General features: G+C 38.0%; 1 protein-coding gene and 2 long non-coding RNA genes across 3 annotated transcripts; all 3 read left to right on the top strand.

The window, feature by feature from the left end:
* Window positions 1-821: 821 nt before the first annotated feature.
* Window positions 822-2,343, top strand: LOC143049463 (uncharacterized). Its single transcript, XM_076223083.1, has 5 exons — window positions 822-1,024; window positions 1,251-1,337; window positions 1,453-1,533; window positions 1,753-2,061; window positions 2,223-2,343. Exons 1-4 carry the CDS (start codon window positions 880-882, stop codon window positions 1,890-1,892), a joined length of 453 nt encoding a protein of 150 aa, XP_076079198.1. The 5' UTR covers window positions 822-879; the 3' UTR covers window positions 1,893-2,061; window positions 2,223-2,343.
* A 72-nt stretch (window positions 2,344-2,415) lies between these two features.
* LOC143049462 (uncharacterized) lies at window positions 2,416-3,351 on the top strand. The gene is made up of 3 exons (XR_012970257.1): window positions 2,416-2,551; window positions 2,839-3,012; window positions 3,292-3,351. It is a non-coding gene; the product is annotated as an uncharacterized LOC143049462 (long non-coding RNA).
* Window positions 3,352-4,653, top strand: LOC143049461 (uncharacterized). The gene is made up of 4 exons (XR_012970256.1): window positions 3,352-3,719; window positions 3,860-4,033; window positions 4,166-4,423; window positions 4,531-4,653. It is a non-coding gene; the product is annotated as an uncharacterized LOC143049461 (long non-coding RNA).
* The last annotated feature ends 18,711 nt before the right edge of the window (window positions 4,654-23,364 follow it).

Genomic DNA, 23,364 nt, shown 5'->3' with positions numbered 1-23,364 from the left:
GGTTCAGCCAACCGCGTCCAGGCTTGGACAGACAGTTACCTTTCTATAGGTGAGTACCTTTACCTCCTATGTTAAATCTTTACTTTCAAGTCTTCATGGGGAACTACTGTGCTATGTATTCACACATTATTTTTTTTTCAGGTAATGCAAACTTCATAGAGAACTGTTGTGCAATGTATTCACACATTATATATTTCAGGTAACTACGCAGGAGCCGGCCAGAGGATGGAGGTCCCTATTGACCTCAAGGTGGAGATGGACGCTGGCACGGCCGACCCCGACTTGTTCCAGGCGGTCATTATTGACCCGATAGTGCCCAAGACAGAGCCTGTCACCGGTGAGTACCTTGTATTTAGATATTAGCCAACACTGTCAATCATTATCACTGTTAAGTACGTGAACATGCGTTGCTAATCTTTCCTTTCATTTTTTACAGAAGAGGACATGGTGGAGGAGGAGACCAGGGTCACACCGACCCCAACGCGGAAGGAGGGCATGACCCCAACGCGGAAGGAGGAGACCAGGGTCATGGCGACCCCAACGCGGAAGGAGGAGACCAGGACCAGCCAGCTGAGGGACGCGGTACAGGAGGAGTACCTTGAGGACTATGACTCTGGTAGGTACATTGTATTTAGATATCGGCCCTAATGTTTCCTGCCTTATATCTTTTATGCGTAGCATTTTCACGGGCTATGCCTGTGGTTTATGGGTAGCATTTTCACAGTTTCTTCGGCTGTGCATGTTTTCATCGTGTATAATTTGCTGATACTTATTCTTACAGCATTGCAGGACTTGGACCTGGAATGGTCCAAGCTGGACGAGAAGGAAGAGAGGAAGGGTGTATCCTTCCTTGGGAACCTGCTGGCGCAGCAGAGGAAGATGTTGAAGGGTTTCAAGAAGTCGCCGGCGCCAGCAGCTTGCCCAGCCCCGAAGGTTCGCCAGTTTAGGGGGGAGAGGAGATCGTCCAGGAGGAAGTCTATGGTGTTTTTCCCAGAGGCAGCTGACATCGTACAGGAGAAGCAGGGTATGTAATTGTGATAATGCTACGCATAATGGTGAATACTGTATTTGTTTTTTGTTTTTTTTTCTGTTCTATATGATTGTGATAATGCTACGCATAATGGTGAATACTGTATTTGTTTTTTGTTTTTTCTGTTCTATATGATTGTGATAATGCTACGCGTAATTGTGATAATGCTACGCATAATGGTGAATACTGTAGATGTACATGGCAAATATTTTTTTTACAGAGTCAACAGACATGTCATCAGGGGAGGACTCCTGTGACCAGTATGTCCCGCCACCCAGCGCTGATGACTACTCATCGGACGATAGCGGTAAGTTTATCATTAGACATCGAAGTGACGGGCATGAAAATATATCAAATTATGAAAATATATTTTTAGGTGTGAAAATGTTACAATATTGAAAGTTGACTATTTCCTTTTACAGCGGTAGAAAGTCCTTCGGACGAGGAGGCACCTCCTGCCAAGAAGAGGAAGGAGGTTTCAAATGAGGAGAAGGACCTGTTAGGTAAGTTTAACAATCGTTAACTTGACTTACTGTGAACGCGGTTGTCACATTTGTAGGACGGATTAGATTTGAAAATTAACTGAATGTGAAAAAAAAAAATTAGCGAGAGCCGCGGGTTAACGGCTGGAGACAGAGGGAAGCCGCAGAAAAAAACAAGGCGGCCCGAGAAAAAATAAATTTTGTGAATGTTACTTATAAATGTTCGCACTTTTCTTGCAGATTCTTCGGCTAAGGGGTTTGTCGCCCGCACTATTGCGGAGTTTGAGGCCAGTTCCGCTGGAACTGATGTTCCAGCTGTTGCTGCTGACGTGCCAGCGGAGGAGTCGGAGACTGACACTGATGAAGCTGATGACCCATAGCCAGCTGACGAGCCAGTTCGTAGAACTGAGGTTCCAGCTAGCTGTTGCTGCTGACGTGCCAGCGTAGGAGTCAGGGTCTGACACTGAAGCTGATGACCCACAGCCAGCTGACGAGCCAGTTCGTAGAAGGACGAGGAGAGCCGCCACGAAGGTGTATAAGGGTGACACGGTGAGTTTTATGTTAATATATTTTTTATTATATACTATATATACCCTTAAGGGCTATCAGTGTAAAACATATCGAACCCCTCAAGAAACTTTATTCGGCGGACGGAATTGCTACCCGTCATGTGAAAATGTTACACATAAATGTTTTTGTTTTATTTTCAGAAACGAACACGCAGGGAGTGCCAAATTGAAGGGTGTACTGCTGCGGTGGTCAACCTGAGACGTCACATGACGGTGTGTCACCCTGACGCCGAGGCGGTGCCTGAGAAGACGAAGGGCAGACCCCGCGACCAAGGCAACAGGACCTACGGTGGCCGTCTTGAGTGTGGTCTGTGCGGGTCAAATACGATCCGCATGGATGAGCACCTTAAGACGGTGCACAAGCTGGAGAAGGACAGCGAAAAGTTCCGCGAGGCCATCCAGGGAGCAGTGCCTTACGAGGAAGGCACCCAGGCTCAGCAGGAACTACAACAGGCACTAGTAGACTACGGGTGAGTTTGTATTTTGGTACCTTTGATTGCGTTTTTAGAGAAAAAAAAATACATTGAAATATGACGTGGTATGATTGTCAGTGGGAAAGAATTGGGGTACGGCCGGCCTTTTACGTCCTCGCTGACGACCCAAGACTTGTAAGTATACATGTGAAAATGTTACGCATACGTGAAACTTGTAAGTATACATGTGAAAGTGTTACGCATACGTGAAACTTTTAAGTATACATGTGAAAATGTTGCGCATAAGAAATGCATATATATACAAATGTTGTTTTCCCTTTCAGAAAGACGATGACCGACAGAGCGTGTGGGATAACCCGCAAGGCTACCACCACACAGAGCCACTTGACGGCTGTGAAGTTTTGGTTGCCCACAGGGCTGACGAGGCAGGCGCTCCTGGATCTGGAGAAGATCGGGACCTTGGACGGTGAGGTCAACCGCCACCTCCAAGAAGACAGGTAAGTCAATCATACCCTGTAAGCCTTTACGTTGTGTTTGGGGGGAATGTTGCACGCCATGTGAACATGTTACGCATACGTGAAACTTGTAAGTATACATGTGAAAATGTTACGCATACGTGAAACTTGTAAGTATACATGTGAAAATGTTACGCATACGTGAAACTTTGTAAGTATACATGTGAAAGTGTTACGCATACTTGAAACTTGTAAGTATACATGTGAAAATGTTACGCATACGTAATGCAGTGTCAGTTATTTCCTCTTTTTCTTTTTCAGAGTGAAGCCTGCTACCCTGCGGGTATACCTCCACAGCTTGGCTGGGTCCTTGCAGGAAAGGGTACTTTGCTCCGCCATCTGCGTCTCCTTGCAGACCAGCTCACCACGCTCTCCGAGACAATGAAGACGGTGAGCAAGAGCCTGAAGGAGGATGTCCTCATCGCCAAGGTGGCGAGGACATTCTGGATCTGGAGCCAGCGCAGATAGCCAAGTACCTGGACGGACAACGACCCACCAGAGCCAGGACAGTGATCGAGAAGGCAGAGAGAGGAGAGCAGCTGTCCAGGGCAGAGAAGATGGACGCCCGGGACATCTTATGTCTCCAGTTACTCTTGAGTAACGCCAAGAGGGCTGGGGACATAACCCACTTGAGGCGGGCTGATATCCTGGCGGCTGTAGCAGTAGATGGGACTGATATCGAGATCGAGGTAAATCACAATAAATTATAAGTTATCGGTATTAAGTGTTAAGTAATTATATTACTGTGTATCGTATTAATATCAATCTCTCTCTTACAGGTGATTAAGTATTACTGTCTATCGTATTAATATCAATCCCTCTCTTACAGGTGTTCGAGCACAAGGAGGCGCGCTCTGGCAAGATCTGCCATGTGAGGATAGCTGCTGACCTCCTTGGACTCCTGCAGGTGTACGCGACACACCTGAGCCTACCAGTCAACCCACCAGAGAAGCCCCAGCCTTACTTGTTCCTGACGGGCAAGGGAGAATTCCTTACGCCCTCGGTACGTATATTTACATAAGACATACATTATGTGTTTGAACATTGTAAATGACGGTGTTTTTATTTCGCGGTCTGCTATCGGTCGTATTATGTATTATTCGTTGAGGTCATGTCAGTGTGATTTTTATTACAGGCAATGAGTAAGCTGGTCCAGACAGAATGGGATAGATTCTGCGAGGGAGAGGGGATGAAGAAGACAACCCTAACCGCCAGTCGGAACAGGAAGGTGGCGGTTAGCACCCTCAGAGAGAGCGGGGCCACCCTGGAGGAAGGCATTGAGCTGGCCAAGCACATGGCGCACAATGTAGCGACTGCCGACAAGTACTACGACCAGTCCCGGCGAGTGGAGAGCCGTCATGCTCTCCTGGACAAACTTGGACAGGCCTTCAAGGTAAATTAGCTTACTAGTCGCAACAAATATATTATTCCCGTGAAAATGATTCTTTTTTTGTGAAAACGTTACTTAATGTTATTTTAAATTTCACTATCAAATTTCAGGATGCAGCAGCAAAAGGACAACAGCAGGACGAGCCGATGGCCGGAGGCAGCGGTGTGGTCCCCTCTCGGGCGGGGAGAGAGCAGAATCTAGAGGAGCTGGTTGTAGAGAGGAGTAAGGTAGAGGTTAGTACTTTAATTAGTAAACTCAGTCAGTCGGACCTTCGATAAAACACACAAGATCGGGCAGAAAATTATACACCATGAAAACATACGCAGCCGAAGAAACTGTGAAAATGCTACCCATAAACCACAGGCATAGCCCGTGAAAATGCTACGCATAAAAAATATAAGGGGGGGGAAACATTATCAATGCCTTGGCTAAAGGTATCTTTATTTTTGCAGACGGGAAGGCCAGTTGAGGACACGAGACAGAAGAAGAAGAAGGCACCGAGATTTAGTAAATAGAATGAGGGACTGTTGGACTGAGATTTTTTTTTTATTCGTGATAGAGACACCGACCAGTGATAGAGACACCGACCAATAGGGAGTGGGAACGGGGATTTTTTTTATTAGTGATAGAGACACCGACCAGTGATAGAGACACCGACCAATAGGGAGTGGGAACGGGTATTTTTTTTTTATTAGTGATAGAGACACCGACCAGTGATAGAGACACCGACCAATAGGGAGTGGGAACGGGGATTTTTTTTATTAGTGATAGAGACACCGACCAGTGATAGAGACACCGACCAATAGGGAGTGGGAACGGGTATTTTTTTTTTATTAGTGATAGAGACACCGACCAGTGATAGAGACACCGACCAATAGGGAGTGGGAACGGGGATTTTTTTTATTAGTGATAGAGACACCGACCAGTGATAGAGACACCGACCAATAGGGAGTGGGAACGGGGATTTTTTTTATTAGTGATAGAGACACCGACCAGTGATAGAGACACCGACCAATAGGGAGTGGGAACGGGTATTTTTTTTTTATTAGTGATAGAGACACCGACCAGTGATAGAGACACCGACCAATAGGGAGTGGGAACGGGTATTTTTTTTTTATTAGTGATAGAGACACCGACCAGTGATAGAGACACCGACCAATAGGGAGTGGGAACGGGGATTTTTTTTATTAGTGATAGAGACACCGACCAGTGATAGAGACACCGACCAATAGGGAGTGGGAACGGGGATTTTTTTTATTAGTGATAGAGACACCGACCAGTGATAGAGACACCGACCAATAGGGAGTGGGAACGGGTATTTTTTTTTTATTAGTGATAGAGACACCGACCAGTGATAGAGACACCGACCAATAGGGAGTGGGAACGGGTATTTTTTTTTTATTAGTGATAGAGACACCGACCAGTGATAGAGACACCGACCAATAGGGAGTGGGAACGGGTATTTTTTTTTTATTAGTGATAGAGACACCGACCAGTGATAGACACACCGACCAATAGGGAGTGGGAACGGGGATTTTTTTTTTATTCGTGATAGACACCGACCAGTGATAGAGACACCGACCAATAGGGAGTGGGTTAGGGGATTTTTTTTTTTTTTATTCGTGATAAAGACACCGACCAATAGGGAGTGGGTTAGGGGATTTTTTTTTTTTATTCGTGATAGAGACACCGACCAATGGGGAGTGGGTTAGGGGATTTTTTTTTTTTTCGTGATAGAGACACCGACCACGTGTATATCTGTTGTATATATCTGTATATAGTATTACTTATTTATTTTGCATGTAGAGTTAGGGATAGGCCTATGAGTGGGGGTTATCGTGTTCTACCATGCAGCGAGTGCCATGTTGAAGAGTGCACTGCTGTGGTGGTACTTCACGGTGATGCTACGCCTAAGCCTATCCCTGTTAAAGGCGGGCAGGGTGGACCGGGGTATCTTTTGCTTGTATATATCTTGTACATTGTCGTTGCCTTGTGTATATATCTGTATATAGTATTACTTATTTATTCTGCATGTATAGAGTTAGGGATAGGCCTATGAGTGGGGGTTACCGTGTACTACCATGCAGCGAGTGCCATGTCCAAGACCGCACTGCTGTGGTGGTACTTCACGGTGATGCTACGCATAAGCTTATCTCATAGCCAATGGGACAACTGTCGGCTGTTTGCTTGGGTCCTGACACCGCATAGGGTTAACCATGGGGTTTTTCCATATTAATGTTTCCTCTATTATTCAGATATAAAGAAAGCAATGACAATCTACAGAATAAAGGTACTAGGCAGCAGGAAGGAGTGGAATAGGCTGCTGGAGAGCAGCCGGATATCCACAGCAGAAATCAACTTAACGAAACAGGAATTGAAGCTGGCCACTTTAGAAAGGGCAACAGAGATAGTGAAAATGATAGAGGATCGTTGTGTTCAGTTCATGCTGATCCACTCCGACCCCTATCTCTCTCCTGAAGAATAAAATCAAAGGAGGGAGGAAGAGGAAGAGGAAAAGTGGAGAAGTCAACAAAAGGGGAAGCTGCACCGCAAGAGAAGGATGGCTGAAAGGCGCCTTCGAGGCAGGACAAATCGCCGTGACTGCCTGAACCTTATTTTACATGACTCTACTGTGTCATTTTACATGACTCTACTGTGAATTACTGTGATTTTGTTTTCTTTTTAAGTTTATATTTTTTTACCAGTGTAGGTTTCTTTGTTTATTATATGTATTTACATTTTTATTGTTGTGTTGTTTTATTTTATATATATGTTTTTATTATAAATAAAAAAAAAAATCCGTTTTTTTTTTTTTGTTACACATAACAAACAAAAGAGTTACAGGTATATATTATAAAATCATCTACAGTAGTAATACAGTGAAATCGGTATTACAAAACAAATTATAAAATCATCTCCAGTAGTAATACAGTGAAATCGGTATTACAAAACAAATTATAAAATTATATACAATATCTCTTAAGCAGACACAGTCCAGTCGTCAAGAGGGAGGTGGTCAGTGTCCCCAAGAGGTTTGTAATTTAGCATGCTTTGTTTAAATGTAAATGTCAATAGCACAACTGCAGATCAACACATTTCAATACAAGTCTGGATTCATGCAAGTAATCTGTTGTTGCAAATGACAACGGGTCACCGCTTTCCCTTTGTGTCTGTATAAATCATCAACATGTCAATTATACCACGAACATATTTTTAATTGCAGACACGACTGAGGAAGAGGTGGTTGATGTTGTGGTGGCACCCAATGTACAGCCTGTTGTCGCCCATTGAAACCTCGAGACGGCAACGGTCAAACAATCAAAGTATGTTGCCCATGTAGGTATTGACCAGGCCATGGGCAAACATTCAAAGTCCGGTGCACAGGCTGATGGTATGTCTTACCCTGTAGGTGGCGGGGTTGATAATCGCAGGGTTAATATCAGCGACAGGGCAGCTGAAAAAAGGCTCGGCATGACTGGGCAGTCGCAATAGGACATAGTACTGCTGGCAAGGTAAGGGACAGTTCCCATCGAGTGGAAGATCAGCGCTTCAGACATACCAACTGTGCAACCAGACAAAGCCCGGCCATATGTGGCGTCACTCGCAACGGGTTTGTCGGCTTTGTTAAGCGAGATTGACGAACTTCTGATGCAATAAAAAAACCGTGGCGCCGTACCTGCTTCAGCCTTAGTATGCCCGTACTGCGGAATAGAGCAAATGGCACACAACTTGACCGATCCAATTTTGATTAAAGATCGCTTTACACTCGTTCGATGGACCTATTCAACTCGGTCATGACAGGTTTCCAAGCTTTCCTGTCAAATAGAGGTGGCTACGTGTACCAGACAAGCATAGTCAAGGATTTTGATGCAGAAAGTGAAGACGATATTATCATTCATCGTCAAGCCAAGCGCGTTCAATTTTAGCACCTTAAGGGAACTGCAAGGTGCGGAAATAAAGATGGCATTCTTGAGCAGGTAGCAACCTACAAACACAGTTCGTCGGGAGCGCTATTATTTATCTATCGTCTTCTTTACAAAAATATCACTGACGTGTCTCTGTACTTATGCATCCCCTCATTGCTGTGTTGTTTGCGATATTTTACATATTTGCTTTGTCCGTGGTACCTCAACTTTCTTTGTTACATGTAACGTGACTCAATACTTAACAATTCCGCTATTAGTCCGAGAACACAATTATTTCGTAGTGCATTTCTTTTAGAACATAAATGAAAATTAAAAAAATCCCACCTGCGCTTTCTCAAAGAAACTTTTACAGTGTGTTGTACTACTTTTGGGACAAATTATATCAAAATTATAGAAAACTTCATCGGCTCTAACTCAAAATATGGACAATTTTATGTTTAGGGCGTCTTGAAATCTTTTGACAGCTTCCGAAGTGCTAATTTTCAACCTTTTTCAGTTGGACCAAATCACTACTTTCCTTTAAAATTCTGGACCCATTTTTTTTTACAGTGTAATTTCATCCCCTTCTTTGCAATTTGAGGCATTAAACATGGAGAAATAAATTTGGAAGGGGTATACAAATTAATGGCAAGTAACCCACTGTCACCACTAGGGACTATATTCGTGAACAACGAAGAAAATCAAGGGACGACAATTGTGGTCTCGGACCTAATATTGTTCTATTATTAAATTTTGGTCTTTCATATTACCTAATGATTTTTCCTGTATGCCCTTCTTTTGTGTTTCTCTTAAACATAATGACATTTTTCAGAAGAAATACACAATAAGCATGTAGACAACCGGCAGGATGGAAAGGTTAACTTCTTATTTACGTTCATTCAAAGATGTATGGCTAAAGACTGAAGAGTTCAGGGCACATAAACTTTGAAAATATCCGCACAGCCCTATATTTTAACCTTTGAAAAAAATTGTAGTGCATACGCACTTATAATTCTACAATAAAGATTTTTTTCACATCTTCATATTAAAAGTGATTCAGTTTTGGCCGTAAAAGCAGATCAAATGGTAAATTAGAGAAATCAAATTACATTGTCAATATTTACAGAAATGCAACCTCAAGACTAATATTTTGAAGCTTTGGCCGACAAAATTAATGTATATCTCGAACTGTGCCGTTTACATTCACAGGTCATACGCACGATTCACATTGGCCTCAATGTTGATATAGCCAATTCATACTTCCAGTCGTTAACGAGTGAATTTTACATGCATAGATAATATTCAAACTGGACTCTACGTTCGAGTCAAAGTTGATCTACCCAATTCAAACTTGCAGTCGTTTATGAGCGGATTTGACTTGCACAAATAAAAACCAAAACAAGGGAAAGCGATAGGCGAGGATGGTAGGTTAGAAATATTTAATTCTTAAAGTTGAATTGCGTTTAGTTTTTGTTCGTCCTGTCATTCAAACCCAATATGACATTAATCTGCCAAAGTACAACACAAAGACGGGATGTGTAAGTACAGAACCACGTCATATGTGTAACAAAGAAACATTAAAAAGCATACGTTTGTCAAGCACAAAGCAAAACATGCATGACAAGAAATGGAACAAGTTTTAAAATAGCACAATGACTCGATACATAAGCACCGCCTCATGCATACAGGAAAATCACAAACCGTCTTTGTTACATATTTGTTTGGTTTTTTAATGATCAAGATTGTAAAACAATGTTGATTGCTGTATACTTGACATTTTTATCTACTAGAATTATGTCGTTGTTTTGTTCACGCATCGTTGTCAATATGTAGTAAATTTAATGCAACTGTTATAAAAATGCAATGTAAAGCAACCTTAAAACCAGGTTCAATCAGCCATTTTCTACATTAGAAAATGCCTGTACCAAGTGAGGAATATGACAGTTGTTATCCATTCGTTTGATGTGATTAGGAGCTTTTAATTTAGCCATTTGATTTGGGACTTTCTGTTTTGAATTTTCCTCGGCGTTCAGTATATCTTATATGTTACTTGGTTAGTGAGTGAAATATAATCATAATATTGCACTTATCGTGTGAGGGAATATTCGCGACTGGTTGTGAGAATAATAACCCATGTATTTAATTAGCAGGACTTATTACCTATCAAGAAGTATACATTTTCAATACATAAACTTACCTCAAATTGAAGGAAGTATCGAATATCACTATAATATAATTATAAAGTTTAGCGCTATCATTTACAGATCGGAAGGCATGCTTTGAACCAAACATTTCTCAAGTTGTTCATTTATAAATAGATGAATTATTGAGAAAGCTAAGTTAACTCTGATGTCTTTCTGTTGTTTCAAGATCGTTCATCTTAATAGATTGATTAGACTGTTGGTGTGTAAACATCCAGTGGCAAATATGTCGTGCATGTTTAGGACGAGTGCATGCATTTTTACGGTCTAGTCAAAGAGACCATCTGGGATGACGATCGGTGAAATTTTGATTGCTACAGAAAAATAAGATTTTACTATTTTGCAACTGGCTAGCTACGGACTCATCAAAGAATTGTTGAAAGTATTCTTTAAATCAATTTAAACACGAGGCATCGGGTTCTGACCAGGCGCCTCACTTTGTCAACGTTTTACTGCTGGTAAGAAGACAAATGACCATACCTGTATGGCCTTGGGGCACATATCTCAAGAGTTGCGGTTGGATGTATTATCCGTTACTCTGCACATAGCCAGTACCCAGTAAGTCGTATTGAACACCGAGAAATAGATGTATTATCCGTTACTCTGCACATAGCCAGTACCCAGTAAGTCGTATTGAACACCGAGAAATAGATGTATTATCCGTTACTCTGCACATAGCCAGTACCCAGTAAGTCGTATTGAACACCGAGAAATAATTAAGCGACACGCTTTTTTAAGGTCGCTTTTTTAAGGTCGTGTATTGCCTTTATTCTTGTCGACGCCTGCCTATAAATGTCTGCATAAAGTCAATACAAACACATTTCAACAGACAGTCTCCAGACAACTAAGGAATATTTAATATTCTAATAAGTTAAAAGTTCTTGTTATGCAATAATATTCATCGCGGCAGCTTTTAACATTTGACAATGGTTTTGTGTTATTAAAGTACTCCATCCCACGTGTTGTAGTCAATACTTCAACCTGAGTTTTTCCTACCAATCAAATTAGAGCATTTTTTTTGCATTAATCTTGAAATCCATACAATTTTTGAAGTTAGTTCATCAAACTTTTACATTTTCGACACTTGTGTTTAAAAAGCAAGTGTTATGTATTTTACGAAAATTCAGGACGCGAAATGTTAAAAATTTTAAAAGTCAAATCACAAAATTTCTAGGAGGAAAATTCGAATAGTCCTCAATCAAGGGTAACATCAAATAATAAAACACATCAAACGAACGGAAAAAACTGTCATATTCTCGACTTGGCACAGGCATTTTCAAAAGTAGATAATAAAATTAACGGTACCAATTTTCTTGCACCAGATGCGCATTTCGACAATACATGTCTCTTCAGTGATGCTCGTGGCCAAAATATTTGAAATCCAAAGCTTATATAAAAGATGAAGAGCTATAATCCAAAAGATCCAAAAAGTATAGCTAAATCCGTGAAAGGAATCAGAGCTTTGCATGAGGGAGATACATTCCTTAATTTATAATAATTTCTAATATTTTGTAACAGCAAATTTTAACAACACAAAAAATCCGTATTTTCATGCCAGTACCGAAGTACTGGCTACTGGGCTGGTGATACCCTCAGGGACTAATAGTCCACCAGCAGAGGCATCGACCCAGTGGTAGTAATAAAATTAACGGTACCAATTTTCTTGCACCAGATGCGCATTTCGACAATACATGTAGATAAAGGTGGACTGAACCTTATTTTAGTGTATAGATCATATAATGGAGGCCACCCCGGTTAACGATCCTGGATAAATCGACTTACACGGGAAAATGAGAGTGTTGTAATCCGAGCATATACTTAATAATACAAGAACAATATAGGAAACTCACCAGGGTTTATTTAGGTGATACAGCAATTCATACAAAAAATACAGTTGCAATATAAATAATCGTTGCAATCATTAAATGTCAATATACGATCAATGCATGTCAGGTTATAGGTGAAGAGTTCGAATGTTGCGTTATGGGTACTACATCACTGATTAATTTTATGATACATATAAAACATGGACTGGTTCAGTACTATATATTGGTGTTCAGCACTCTATTGAATAGAGAAAGTAACTTATCCTTGCTACAAGCCGCCTACAGTTGTTGCAAGGGTTCATAAAGGTAGATTCTTTAATAAGTTTCTATTTAAACGGACGTGGCTCCGTACTTGTCCATGACGCACGGCATAACGGAGAACCACGTTGAAGATTTCTGCCGTTCGGAGGTCTAACATTTGTGACCATATTTCGACTTCCAAGACACTCGTTAGGGTCTTTATTTTTTGAATTGGAGACTTGCCTTGCAATTCAAAGCAACAAAAAAAAAATACAAGTATGATAAATCCTCTGCATGCATTTAAAGCTCCCTCCAATCATTTGAAATATCAATGCCACGCCAGTAAACCAGTGTCAAAGTGGGTGGTATGTTTGGTTATTGAGGATGTAAAGATACGCATATCATTGTTCCTGACCCAAGACCTCTAGTCTGTTTTGTTGACTGTCTTAATCTGTCTAACCTGTAATTCTGTCTACATAGTCTACTCTGACGGATTTTTTTCTTTCATTAAATCAATTTTGTATGATATGTTCCGTATTAATCTACAGTTCTGTATTATTTTTCTTCTAAAACCACCTTAATTTGAACATAAGAAATCATTTTTTTCAAGAAAAGCTCTGTTATGTTGAGGTATCCAACTTTTAAAGACAGCTTGTTATGCTTATACCTTCTTAGTTCACACAATCAATTGGGTCATAAGATTAATAAATTGATGTAAATGAAGAAATATTCCGGATTTTTTTCTGAATTTAGTATCGTACTAGAAATTGATGTCAGAATTATAATTAGAGTTCGACCATACCTTTAAAAACTTGTTAATTATGAGATCAGGACCTCCAATTTTTCCCTGTTTAACTTCTTTATGCTGTCTTTGATTTTGTATCAGTTTTATCACTTTCACCTAAAGTGAGTTAAAAAGAAAAAAGAAAAGATAACGACAACGTCATGGCTAAAAATAAAACAGACAAACAATAATACACATGATGCAACATAGAAAAACCAAACAATAAGCAGAGGCGGATTTAGGGGGGGGGGGGGCGGGCCCCCCCTTTTTGGGAAAAAATTTGGTTGCTTATTTAGGGAATCACTGAAGCGTGACTGGAGCGGGCCCCCTCTTAGGTCAGTCAGTGGGCCCCCACTTATGAAAACTTCTGGATCCGCCACTGATAAGCAACACGAACCCCACGAATAGTCTAATTCGGTAGGTCACATTCATGAAAGGAAAGAAGGGGATTGTAGTTACGATGTAAGGACCATATCCGATATCATTTGGGAAACTGTTATTCTATAACGGTCAACCAACTCGTGATGGCGTTTGTAAATTTACGAAGGGATGATTGAGAGCATCTTCCTCTGTGAATAAACTATTCCACAAATTACTGAGACCGCAAAGATCAGACGGAAACCGATTTACCTAGATGCTACGAAGAGGTGATTATAAAACAAAGGCTGATAATAAAAAATTACACATGTCCATTACACTATTTTTTTACATAAGTCATTACATTATCTGATTAGATAAGTCAGGAATCTAATGTTCAGTATTTCTCGTTAAAAGTTTGTTGATTTACTTTATAAGTTTTTCTAGTGGTGTTTATAGTTTAGAACGTTGGTTTCCCCCTTTAAATTGTTTTAAACTAGTTATTTTTGGGGAACAACATAGTTTGATGGGAGCCAAGGCTCCATATCGAAGACTGTACTTTGACTTATTACGGTTTACTTTTACAAATTGTTACATGGAGCATCGTCGCACTTATTCCACATCTTCTTATATCTGTATGATGTACATGTGTATTTGAGACTGGACTATCTATTCCATCCAATGCAATAATCATGATGATGTACCCACTGATAGTCCATGAGGAACTTTACTTAAGTGTGGTTTTATTGTTATATGATATACATTTCTTTACGGCTACATGTTTCATATATATAACGGTCTTTCTATATTTAAATGAGATGGGGTATTACCCATTGAATTCCTTTCTGCACGGACGATTTTGGCAGTCAGTATATAAGGAAGATTTGAGGTGTGTTTGACCAATGCGACACTCGTTACAAGATAGTAAGGACTAGGTTAGTTTGGTATACTATTCGCCATCTTGGATATGTCAGATACAGAAAGCTATTTTCATCTTAACAGTCACACTTATACTGATTGAGCAGGTTCTACGTATGGTGTATTTACTTCACATCGCCATAATTTTTGATTTAAAGGACTTCATTGCTAGGGCCCTCTTAAAGAGAGCAGAAAAACATGGTTGGTAGATGGTTAGATCCCAGAGCACCGTTCAACGGCTTTCAGTTCAGCTTTGGACAAGGATACAACGTTGTTAGTTTCAACGGCAATTTGCCAGAACATATTGCCTAGTACTGTCCCGTTTCAGTCCAGCTTTAGAGAAGACAGCCTACCACAGTGACGTTCCAAAACCCTTGAGACAGTTATTGAGCAAGTTGAGTATAATTTACTAATTCTAATTGATCATGTTGATACAAAAACAAAAACAAAAAAAAAAAAACAAAAAAATACTGGTTATCTAAGGATATAAAAGTAATAGTTTATTTAGACGACGGATAGATATGTGATAAATTTGTATATATTGTACTAAACTTTCATTTTTACTACACAATGAGTTTTAGAAGCAATTGTTTCTAGTTAAGGAGAAAAACGGAGGCTACATTTGTTAACCTAGATATACAAATGTAGTTAGTATATCACAAATTCAGCAGTATGAAGCCAAATTACAAGCACTTGCATTCTCCTATTAAAAGACATTTTTAAAACATAATATAGATTTATCTGATCTTGGGTACTAAGAGAATTTAACGAGGAAGCAGATTTATTTAATTTTTCAGAAAAATCTTTGATTTTGATGATAGGATGAAAATTTTAACATTTTGTATATATATATATATATATTTTTTTAAAAGAAATCCCGTGACCTTTTACGTGGGACGTTTTTGCAAAGTAGTATTAACTACAAGGTCAAACAATTTTATCTGCTTTACTGGACACCTGACTCTGTTGCATTTGTTTGGTCTTTTGATTTGAATTTGTTTGTAGAACCCTGAGGTAGCACCAGTTCATATTATCTACAAAACTATTAACCATATTATTTATTGTAAAGCTAAAGGTACGTTGTAAGTACCGAAATCTACATCTGCTTCATTTGGGGTAATAGTTTTCAGAATTGACCCTATAATATTATGATTTATTTTATGAAAACGTTGTTACGTAATGATGTACTGATATGGAAATTTGAAGGAGGACTGTACTCTCTGATATATGGATTATTGGAATGAAAACGTATGGTTACATATAAATATTTTAAAGAGAACTATACTTCTTTAGAGAAGACTGTATTCTTTAGTATTAGATAGTTTGCATGAAGACGCTTGGTCACGTATAAATAGTTAAAGGAGAACTGTTATCTTTTAGAGAGGATTGTATTCTTCAGTATATGAATAATTTGCATGAAGACGTATGGCTAAATAATATAAATATTTTAAGGAGAACTTTACTCCTTCAGAGAGGACTGTACTCTTTAGTATATGGATAATTTGCATGAAGACGCTTGGTTACTTATAGATATTTAAAGGAGGACTGCACTCCTAAAGAGGGGACTGTAGTGTACTCTCTAGTATATGGATAATTTGCATGAAGACGCATGGTTACTTATAGATACTTAAAGGAGGACTGCTCTCTAGTATATGTTTAATTTGCACGAAGAAATTTAGTTACATATAAATATTTTAAGTAGAACTGTACACCTTTAGAGAGGACTGTACTCTCTGGTATATCGATAATTTGCTTGAATACATGTATACGTTTACATATTAATATTGTAAGGAGGACTGTACTCCTTCAGAGAGGACTGTACTCTCTAGTATATGGATAATTTGCATGAAGACGCATGGTTACTTATAAATATTTAAAGGAGGACTGCACTCCAAAGAGGGGACTGCACTCTCTAGTATATGAATAATTTGCATGAAGACGCATGTTTACTTATAGATATTTAAAAGAGGACTGCACTCCTTAAGAGAGAACTGTACTCTCTAGTATTTAAATAATTTGCATGAAGACGCATGGTTACTTATAGATACTTAAAGGAGGACTGCACTCCTAAAGAGAGGACTCTGCTCTCTAGTATATGTTTAATTTATATGAAGTAATATAGTTACATATAAACATTTTAAGTAGAACTGTACACCTTTAGAGAGGACTGTACTCTCTAGTATATCGATAATTTGCTTGAATACATGTATACGTTTACATATTAATATTGTAAGGAGGACTGTACTCCTTCAGAGAGGACTGTACTCTCTAGTATATGGATAATTTGCATGAAGACGCATGGTTACTTATAAATATTTAAAGGAGGACTGCACTCCAAAAGAGGGGACTGCAATCTCTAGTATATGAATAATTTGCATGAAGACGCATGTTTACTTATAGATATTTAAAGGAGGACTGCACTCCTTAAGAGAGAACTGTACTCTCTAATATATGAATAATTTGCATGAAGACGCATGGTTACTTATAGATACTTAAAGGAGGACTGCACTCCAAAAGAGAGGACTACACTCTCTAGTATATGAATAAGTTGCATGAAGACGCATGTCTACTTATACATATTTAAAGGAGGACTGCACTCCAAAAGAGAGGACTGCACTCTCTAGTATATGTTTAATTTGCATGAAGACGCATGGTTACTTATAGATATTTAGAGGACTGCACGCCAAAAGAGGGGACTGCACTCTCTAATATACGAATAATTTGCATGAAGACGCATGTTTACTTGTATATATTTAAATCAGGACTGCACTCCAAAAGAGAGGACTGCACTCTCTAGTATATGTTTAATTTGCATGAAGACGCATGGTCACTTATAGATATTAAGAGGACTGCACGCCAAAAGTAAGGACTGTACTCTGTAGTATATGAATAATTTTCATGAAGACGCATTGTTAATATAATTTCAATAATATAAATTTAATACATATAATTTCTTACTGTACTCCTTTAAAAGAGGAGACTGTACTCTCTAGTATAATGATAATTTGCACGAAGACGTTCGGTCACATATCAATATTTCGAGGAGGACTGACAGTCTGTACTCCTTTAAAGAGGAATTTTCTCTAGTTTATGTATATTTTGCATGAAGATTTATTGTCACAAATAAATATTTTGAGGACTATACTCCTTTAGAGAGAGCTACTGTATCCTCTCTAGTATATGGATAACGTGCATGAAGACGTGTATGGTTTCATATAAATACTTCGTACTGATGAACTTTACTGATACCGATCTAATTATAGTTAATTTCTATCTATGCAGATATCTGATCGTATTAGGATTTTATAAGTATAGTTAATATATATACATGTATATATAGTCAATCAAGGGCTCTTCTTTTATTGAAACGTTATTATTTATTATTCTCATGTATTTTATAGATACGTGTACTACAACAGACAGATGCTACTGGAAAGATTTTGAAAAATTCAGGAATCATAGTTATTTTTCGATGAAGGCTCTGTAATCGGCTCCTTACAGATAAAGTAGAAAGTTCGAAAGCTGCTGCCAAAAACAAGAAATATGACAATTAGTGTTTAAAAATTTTTAACACTGGCGTTTTTAAAATATAATTGTTGTCATTAAATTGCCGTTGTGCAATTTACTGGGAGGTCTTATTTAACAAAAAGTCTCTTCATCAGTTATTTTTTCATGAAGCATATTTTTACAGTATAAATTGGCACACAAACACCATGTAAGCTTTACCCATTTGCAGAGAAATTAGTATAATTTATATATATTTTTATATATTTACATAACCCCCTTTGCCATGCGATCTTGTAGCGAACGCACAACCCTATACTGTGTTTGGTATTTCTTCTACGATATATAGTTAAGACAAAATTTATTTTCGGAGGAGTGAAACGAGGGAGTAAATAAATACATTTCTTTACGGCTACATGTTTCATATATATAACGGTCTTTCTATATTTAAATGAGATGGGGTATTACCCATTGAATTCCTTTCTGCACGGACGATTTTGGCAGTCAGTATATAAGGAAGATTTGAGGTGTGTTTGACCAATGCGACGCTCGTTACAAGATAGTAAGGACTAGGTTAGTTTGGTATACTATTCCCAACCCTCCCACCCTTTTTATATGTTACCTTATCGTTTCTATTCGACTTGTGTATGGTAAATATTGATTCATTTATGTATGACTATTGTATATATTTATGTTGAACATGTTGAATTAAAAGGCGATCTTGTAGCGAACGCACAACCCTATACTGTGTTTGGTATTTCTTCTACGATATATAGTTAAGACAAAATTTATTTTCGGAGGAGTGAAACGAGGGAGTAAATAAAGTAGTTTTGATATTTGTAATAAGAACCAATGCCAGGGCTAACATGACGTTAAAGGTAAAGTAAACAGTAGTTAGGCTGAAATGGCACACATTTTAACCAATCAGCAAAAACATGCTTCGTCAGAATCTGGAAAACATTGGGACTTGAACCTTATTATGAGTACATAACTCTACAAGTAAAACACCAAAAGGCAACTTAAGAAATAACCACTCCTGCGGTCGTCAAAATAATGAAAACCTTCATGCACAATGAAAACAAAATCCCCTATAACTATTAAAATCAACAACATTATAATGCTTACAATTGGTGATCCAATCGAAATAAGATTTAACCAACTTATCAGTAAACTTGGACGATAATTCTGTTATAGATTTGACGGAGAAAAAATAACTAGAAAGTACAGTACATTGTTCTCACTAAATAATACAAAATTTGGTAACTATGTTGAACGAATCTATCCCATCGAAATAGAGATATAGGATACTATAGATACAGTTTAGTCTGCCTCATTTCATCTTAACTTACATCAAGAAATTGACAATGAGGATTGGTTGAAAAAAAAAAACTGAACGACTTAGAAAGGATTTCAGCTTCCCAATTATGAACTTTCCATTTCTATGAAGCAACATCACAGCAGTGTCCGCATATGGGGTATATATCTCCCAACTGATACGATATTTTCGACCATGATATTGCTGCTTCCATGGAAGCTCAAGAAACTAAAGTTTAAAATGGTGAAGTTGAAATCATCCCTTCGTAAATTTGTACGGACGCCATACGAGTTGGTTGACCGTTATGGAATAACCGTTTCACAGATGTTATCAGATACTCGCCCAATGTCGTAACTACAATACCCTTCCGTGTTCACGAATGTGACCTAACGGATTTGTAATATCATAAATAAAGGCAACAGTAGTATACCGCTGTTCAAACTCATAAATCCATGGACAAAAAACAAAATCGGGGTAACAAACTAAAACTGAGGGAAACGCATTAAATATAAGAGGAGAACAACGATACAACACTACAATGTAACACACACAGAAACGACCAAGCATCAGACAAAATCCCACGAGAATAACAAATATAAGCAACACGACGGGTGCCACATGTTACACATGATTTGCTTACCTTCTGGAGCACCTGAAATCACTCAGAATTTTTAGTGGGGTTCGTGTTCTTAACTTTTTGTTTTCTATGTTTTGTCTTCTATACTATTATTTTTCTGTTTTGTAATTTACACTTTTAAAAGTATTGCTATTAATGTTAATGATACATGAAATTAGCACACATCTCAAGAAACAGACAAAATAAAATTTTCTTCCTATGTTTGAAACAGAAAAATTCAGATTTTCTTCTCTTGTCCTATGTTTGAAACTCATTTTTAAGTGTTAACTTAAAAAAAAACCCAAACCTATATTTAATTATTATTTTGATAGCTAAACGAAGTTGGAAAATATACATTACACATGCAGACTTCTAATACGTTCAGGTATTTCACATCCAATTTTTTTACGGAAATATTCTTTATAAAGCACAAAGGTGTCAGTATTCATCTCAGAAACTTACAAAACCTTTGAATAGACTTATTAAGAAGGGATATAATTACGATACTGTTGTCAGGTCATTAAAGATTGCATATTTTGGCGTTAATATTGAGTCACTAAGGTCTTTGCATCGGAACTAAACACATTTATTCTAAAAACAGTTGTTGGCATGACACGGGTTATGTTCTTCTCATATATGTTATGATGGTATGATACTAAACCCCTAACGGGAAGGATTGTGCCTGATGTTCATATGATGAAATCATAATCTTTCAGTCAGTTTAATTGAAGTCTGGAGCTGGCATGTCAGTTAACTGCTAGTAGTCTGTTGTTATTTATGTATTATTGTCATTTTGTTTATTTTCTTTGGTTACATCTTCTGACATCAGACTCGGACTTCTCTTGAACTGAATTTTAATAAGCGTATTGTTATACGTTTACTTTTCTACATTGGTTAGAGGTATAGGGGGAGGGTTCAGATTTCACAAACATGTTTAACCCCGCCGCATTTTTGCGAATGTCCCAAATCAGGAGCCTCTAGCCTTTGTTAGTCTTGTATTATTTTAATTTTAGTTTCTTGTGTACAATTTGGAAATTAGTATGGCGTTCATTATCACTGGACTAGTATATATTTGTTCAGGGGCCAGCTGAAGGACGCCTCCGGGTGCGGGAATTTCTCGCTACATTGAAGACCTGTTGTTGACCCTCTGCTGTTGTTTTTTATTTGGTCGGGTTGTTGTCTCTTTGACACATTCCCCATTTCCATTCTCAATTTTATTACACATGAATGAATTACAAACTAAGTAAACTTATATTGCCCATTGGAATATCAATGATTTAAATGAAGATAAATTTCAGGATGATTTGTTTATTGAAAATGTTTGTCACTATGATATATAGATATAAGATGTGACATGAGTGCCAAAGAGACCACTCTCAATCCAAGCCAAAAAATTTAAAAGTAAACCATTATAGGTAGGTTTTCAACACCGTGCCTTGGCCTACACCGAACAGCAAGCTATAAAGGTCCCCAAAAATGTCTTAGTGTAAAACTGTTCAAACGGGAAAACCAACGGTCCAATCTTTATTAAAAGAATAAAAAAAACAGAAACCCCTTTGAACCACATCAACAAACGACAACTACTGAACATCAAATTCCTGACTTAGGACAGTTGCAAAAATTTGAAGCGGGTTTACAGTTTTTATGGTATCAAACCTTCAACCTTACGTGAAACAATAGTGTATCATAGAACGACACTCCAAAAATATCAAATGAAATGACTGAACATAATCAAAACACATTGTGTATCATCTTGGTTCGTGTTGTGTTGTTCTTTGGTTTATAGGCCACACCAATTTAAATTCTTGTTTTACGGATTTTTGGACTCCAAAAATTGGGGCGAGCGAGCGATTTGAAAATTTTAATAAAAAAATATTTTATTTGCAAATTTTTGAGGCGAAGCTTGAAAAGTAAAGGCGAGCGATTATATTTTTTTTTTTGTAAACATAAAATAGTAGGTTTTGACAGTATTAAAACTTGATTTATCACTTGCACTTTGACATTTCTTTAATTTATGAAGTATTTTTCCCTGTTCACCAATAAATAATTGAATAATAAGATTTTGTATATGTATGTGTGCCAATTAATGAGACAATTCTCCATTCAAGTCATAATCAGGTTGGGAACAATGATCCCTCAATTTTATAAATATCTTTTTATGAGGGGTCAGTATAAGTTACAATATATTTTTTGTAAATAAAACTTAGTACAAAAGAGCTTATTTTCCCAAAGAACTATACATCTATCTCGTATTAAATGGTCAAAACATGTAATAAACCTGGGCGTAGGCCATGTTAACATATTTACTTTCATATTATTCAAAATAAGTGGACCCCTCTTTAAGAATAGTAATGTTGCTTAAAATATGATGTATTTCTCCTCTTTTTTAAAGTATTTTTTTTTTCGAGTTTTTCAAAGGATTTGTATAGTAACACTACGCAAATCCTTGGTATTTCTTTTTTATAACAGTAAAATGACCCCATATGTGCCCTGTCTGAGGGAGGATTGTTCCCAACCTGATAATAACAAATACAGGTCATAGTACGTACGGCAGGGCTTTGACCCAGACCAAACAGCAAGCTATTAGGGACCACAAAATTATAAGTGTACACAATTCGAACAGGAAAACCAACGATCTAATTTATATAGATAGAAACGGGAAAATACCAAATAATTTTTATGAACATCAACGAACGATATCTAACTGCTGAACGACAGGCCCCTAAATCAATCAGGACAGGTGCATTAACATGCAGAGGGTATGGATAGTTTTGTATCGCCAGCATGCAGTTGAAGGCATTTCTTTCAGAAGTTCTTTGAAGTTTATTACTAACAACGAACATATTTTGATAGGGAATATAAGTAAGGGGGAAGGAAATCAATGTTTTGTTATGTACAGGTAATTTCTTCTGTTATATATATTTATTACGGAGCACTCCCATTTGGGATAAATGGGTTTCATGCTGAATTAAATATTATCACAGACATTGACACAGTGTACTTGGGTGCTTATATGTTTAAAATCGTTATAAATACAGGTTAGACTGTGATTATAAAAACAAGTGAAAGTATCTTTTCATAATATTTACAAAATAACGGTGCGGGAAATGGACACGATTACATTTCCGGATGCGGGCGGGTCCGTCGAACAAGGAATTCAATTGGTGTGGCCATATTTGTTAATATTGATGTTGCTCTGTACTCTGTACGTCGTTGTGTTGTTTGCTTTGTCAGTACGAATTTTTAGTTTATTTGATGCGCGTGGCTCTGTGCTTGGA

This window comes from Mytilus galloprovincialis, chromosome 10, assembly GCF_965363235.1.
Source record: "Mytilus galloprovincialis chromosome 10, xbMytGall1.hap1.1, whole genome shotgun sequence".
Classification (NCBI taxonomy): Eukaryota; Metazoa; Mollusca; class Bivalvia; order Mytilida; family Mytilidae; genus Mytilus; species Mytilus galloprovincialis.
The sequence above is the reverse complement of the archived record's forward strand: the minus strand, read 5'-3'. Positions and strand labels throughout refer to the sequence as shown.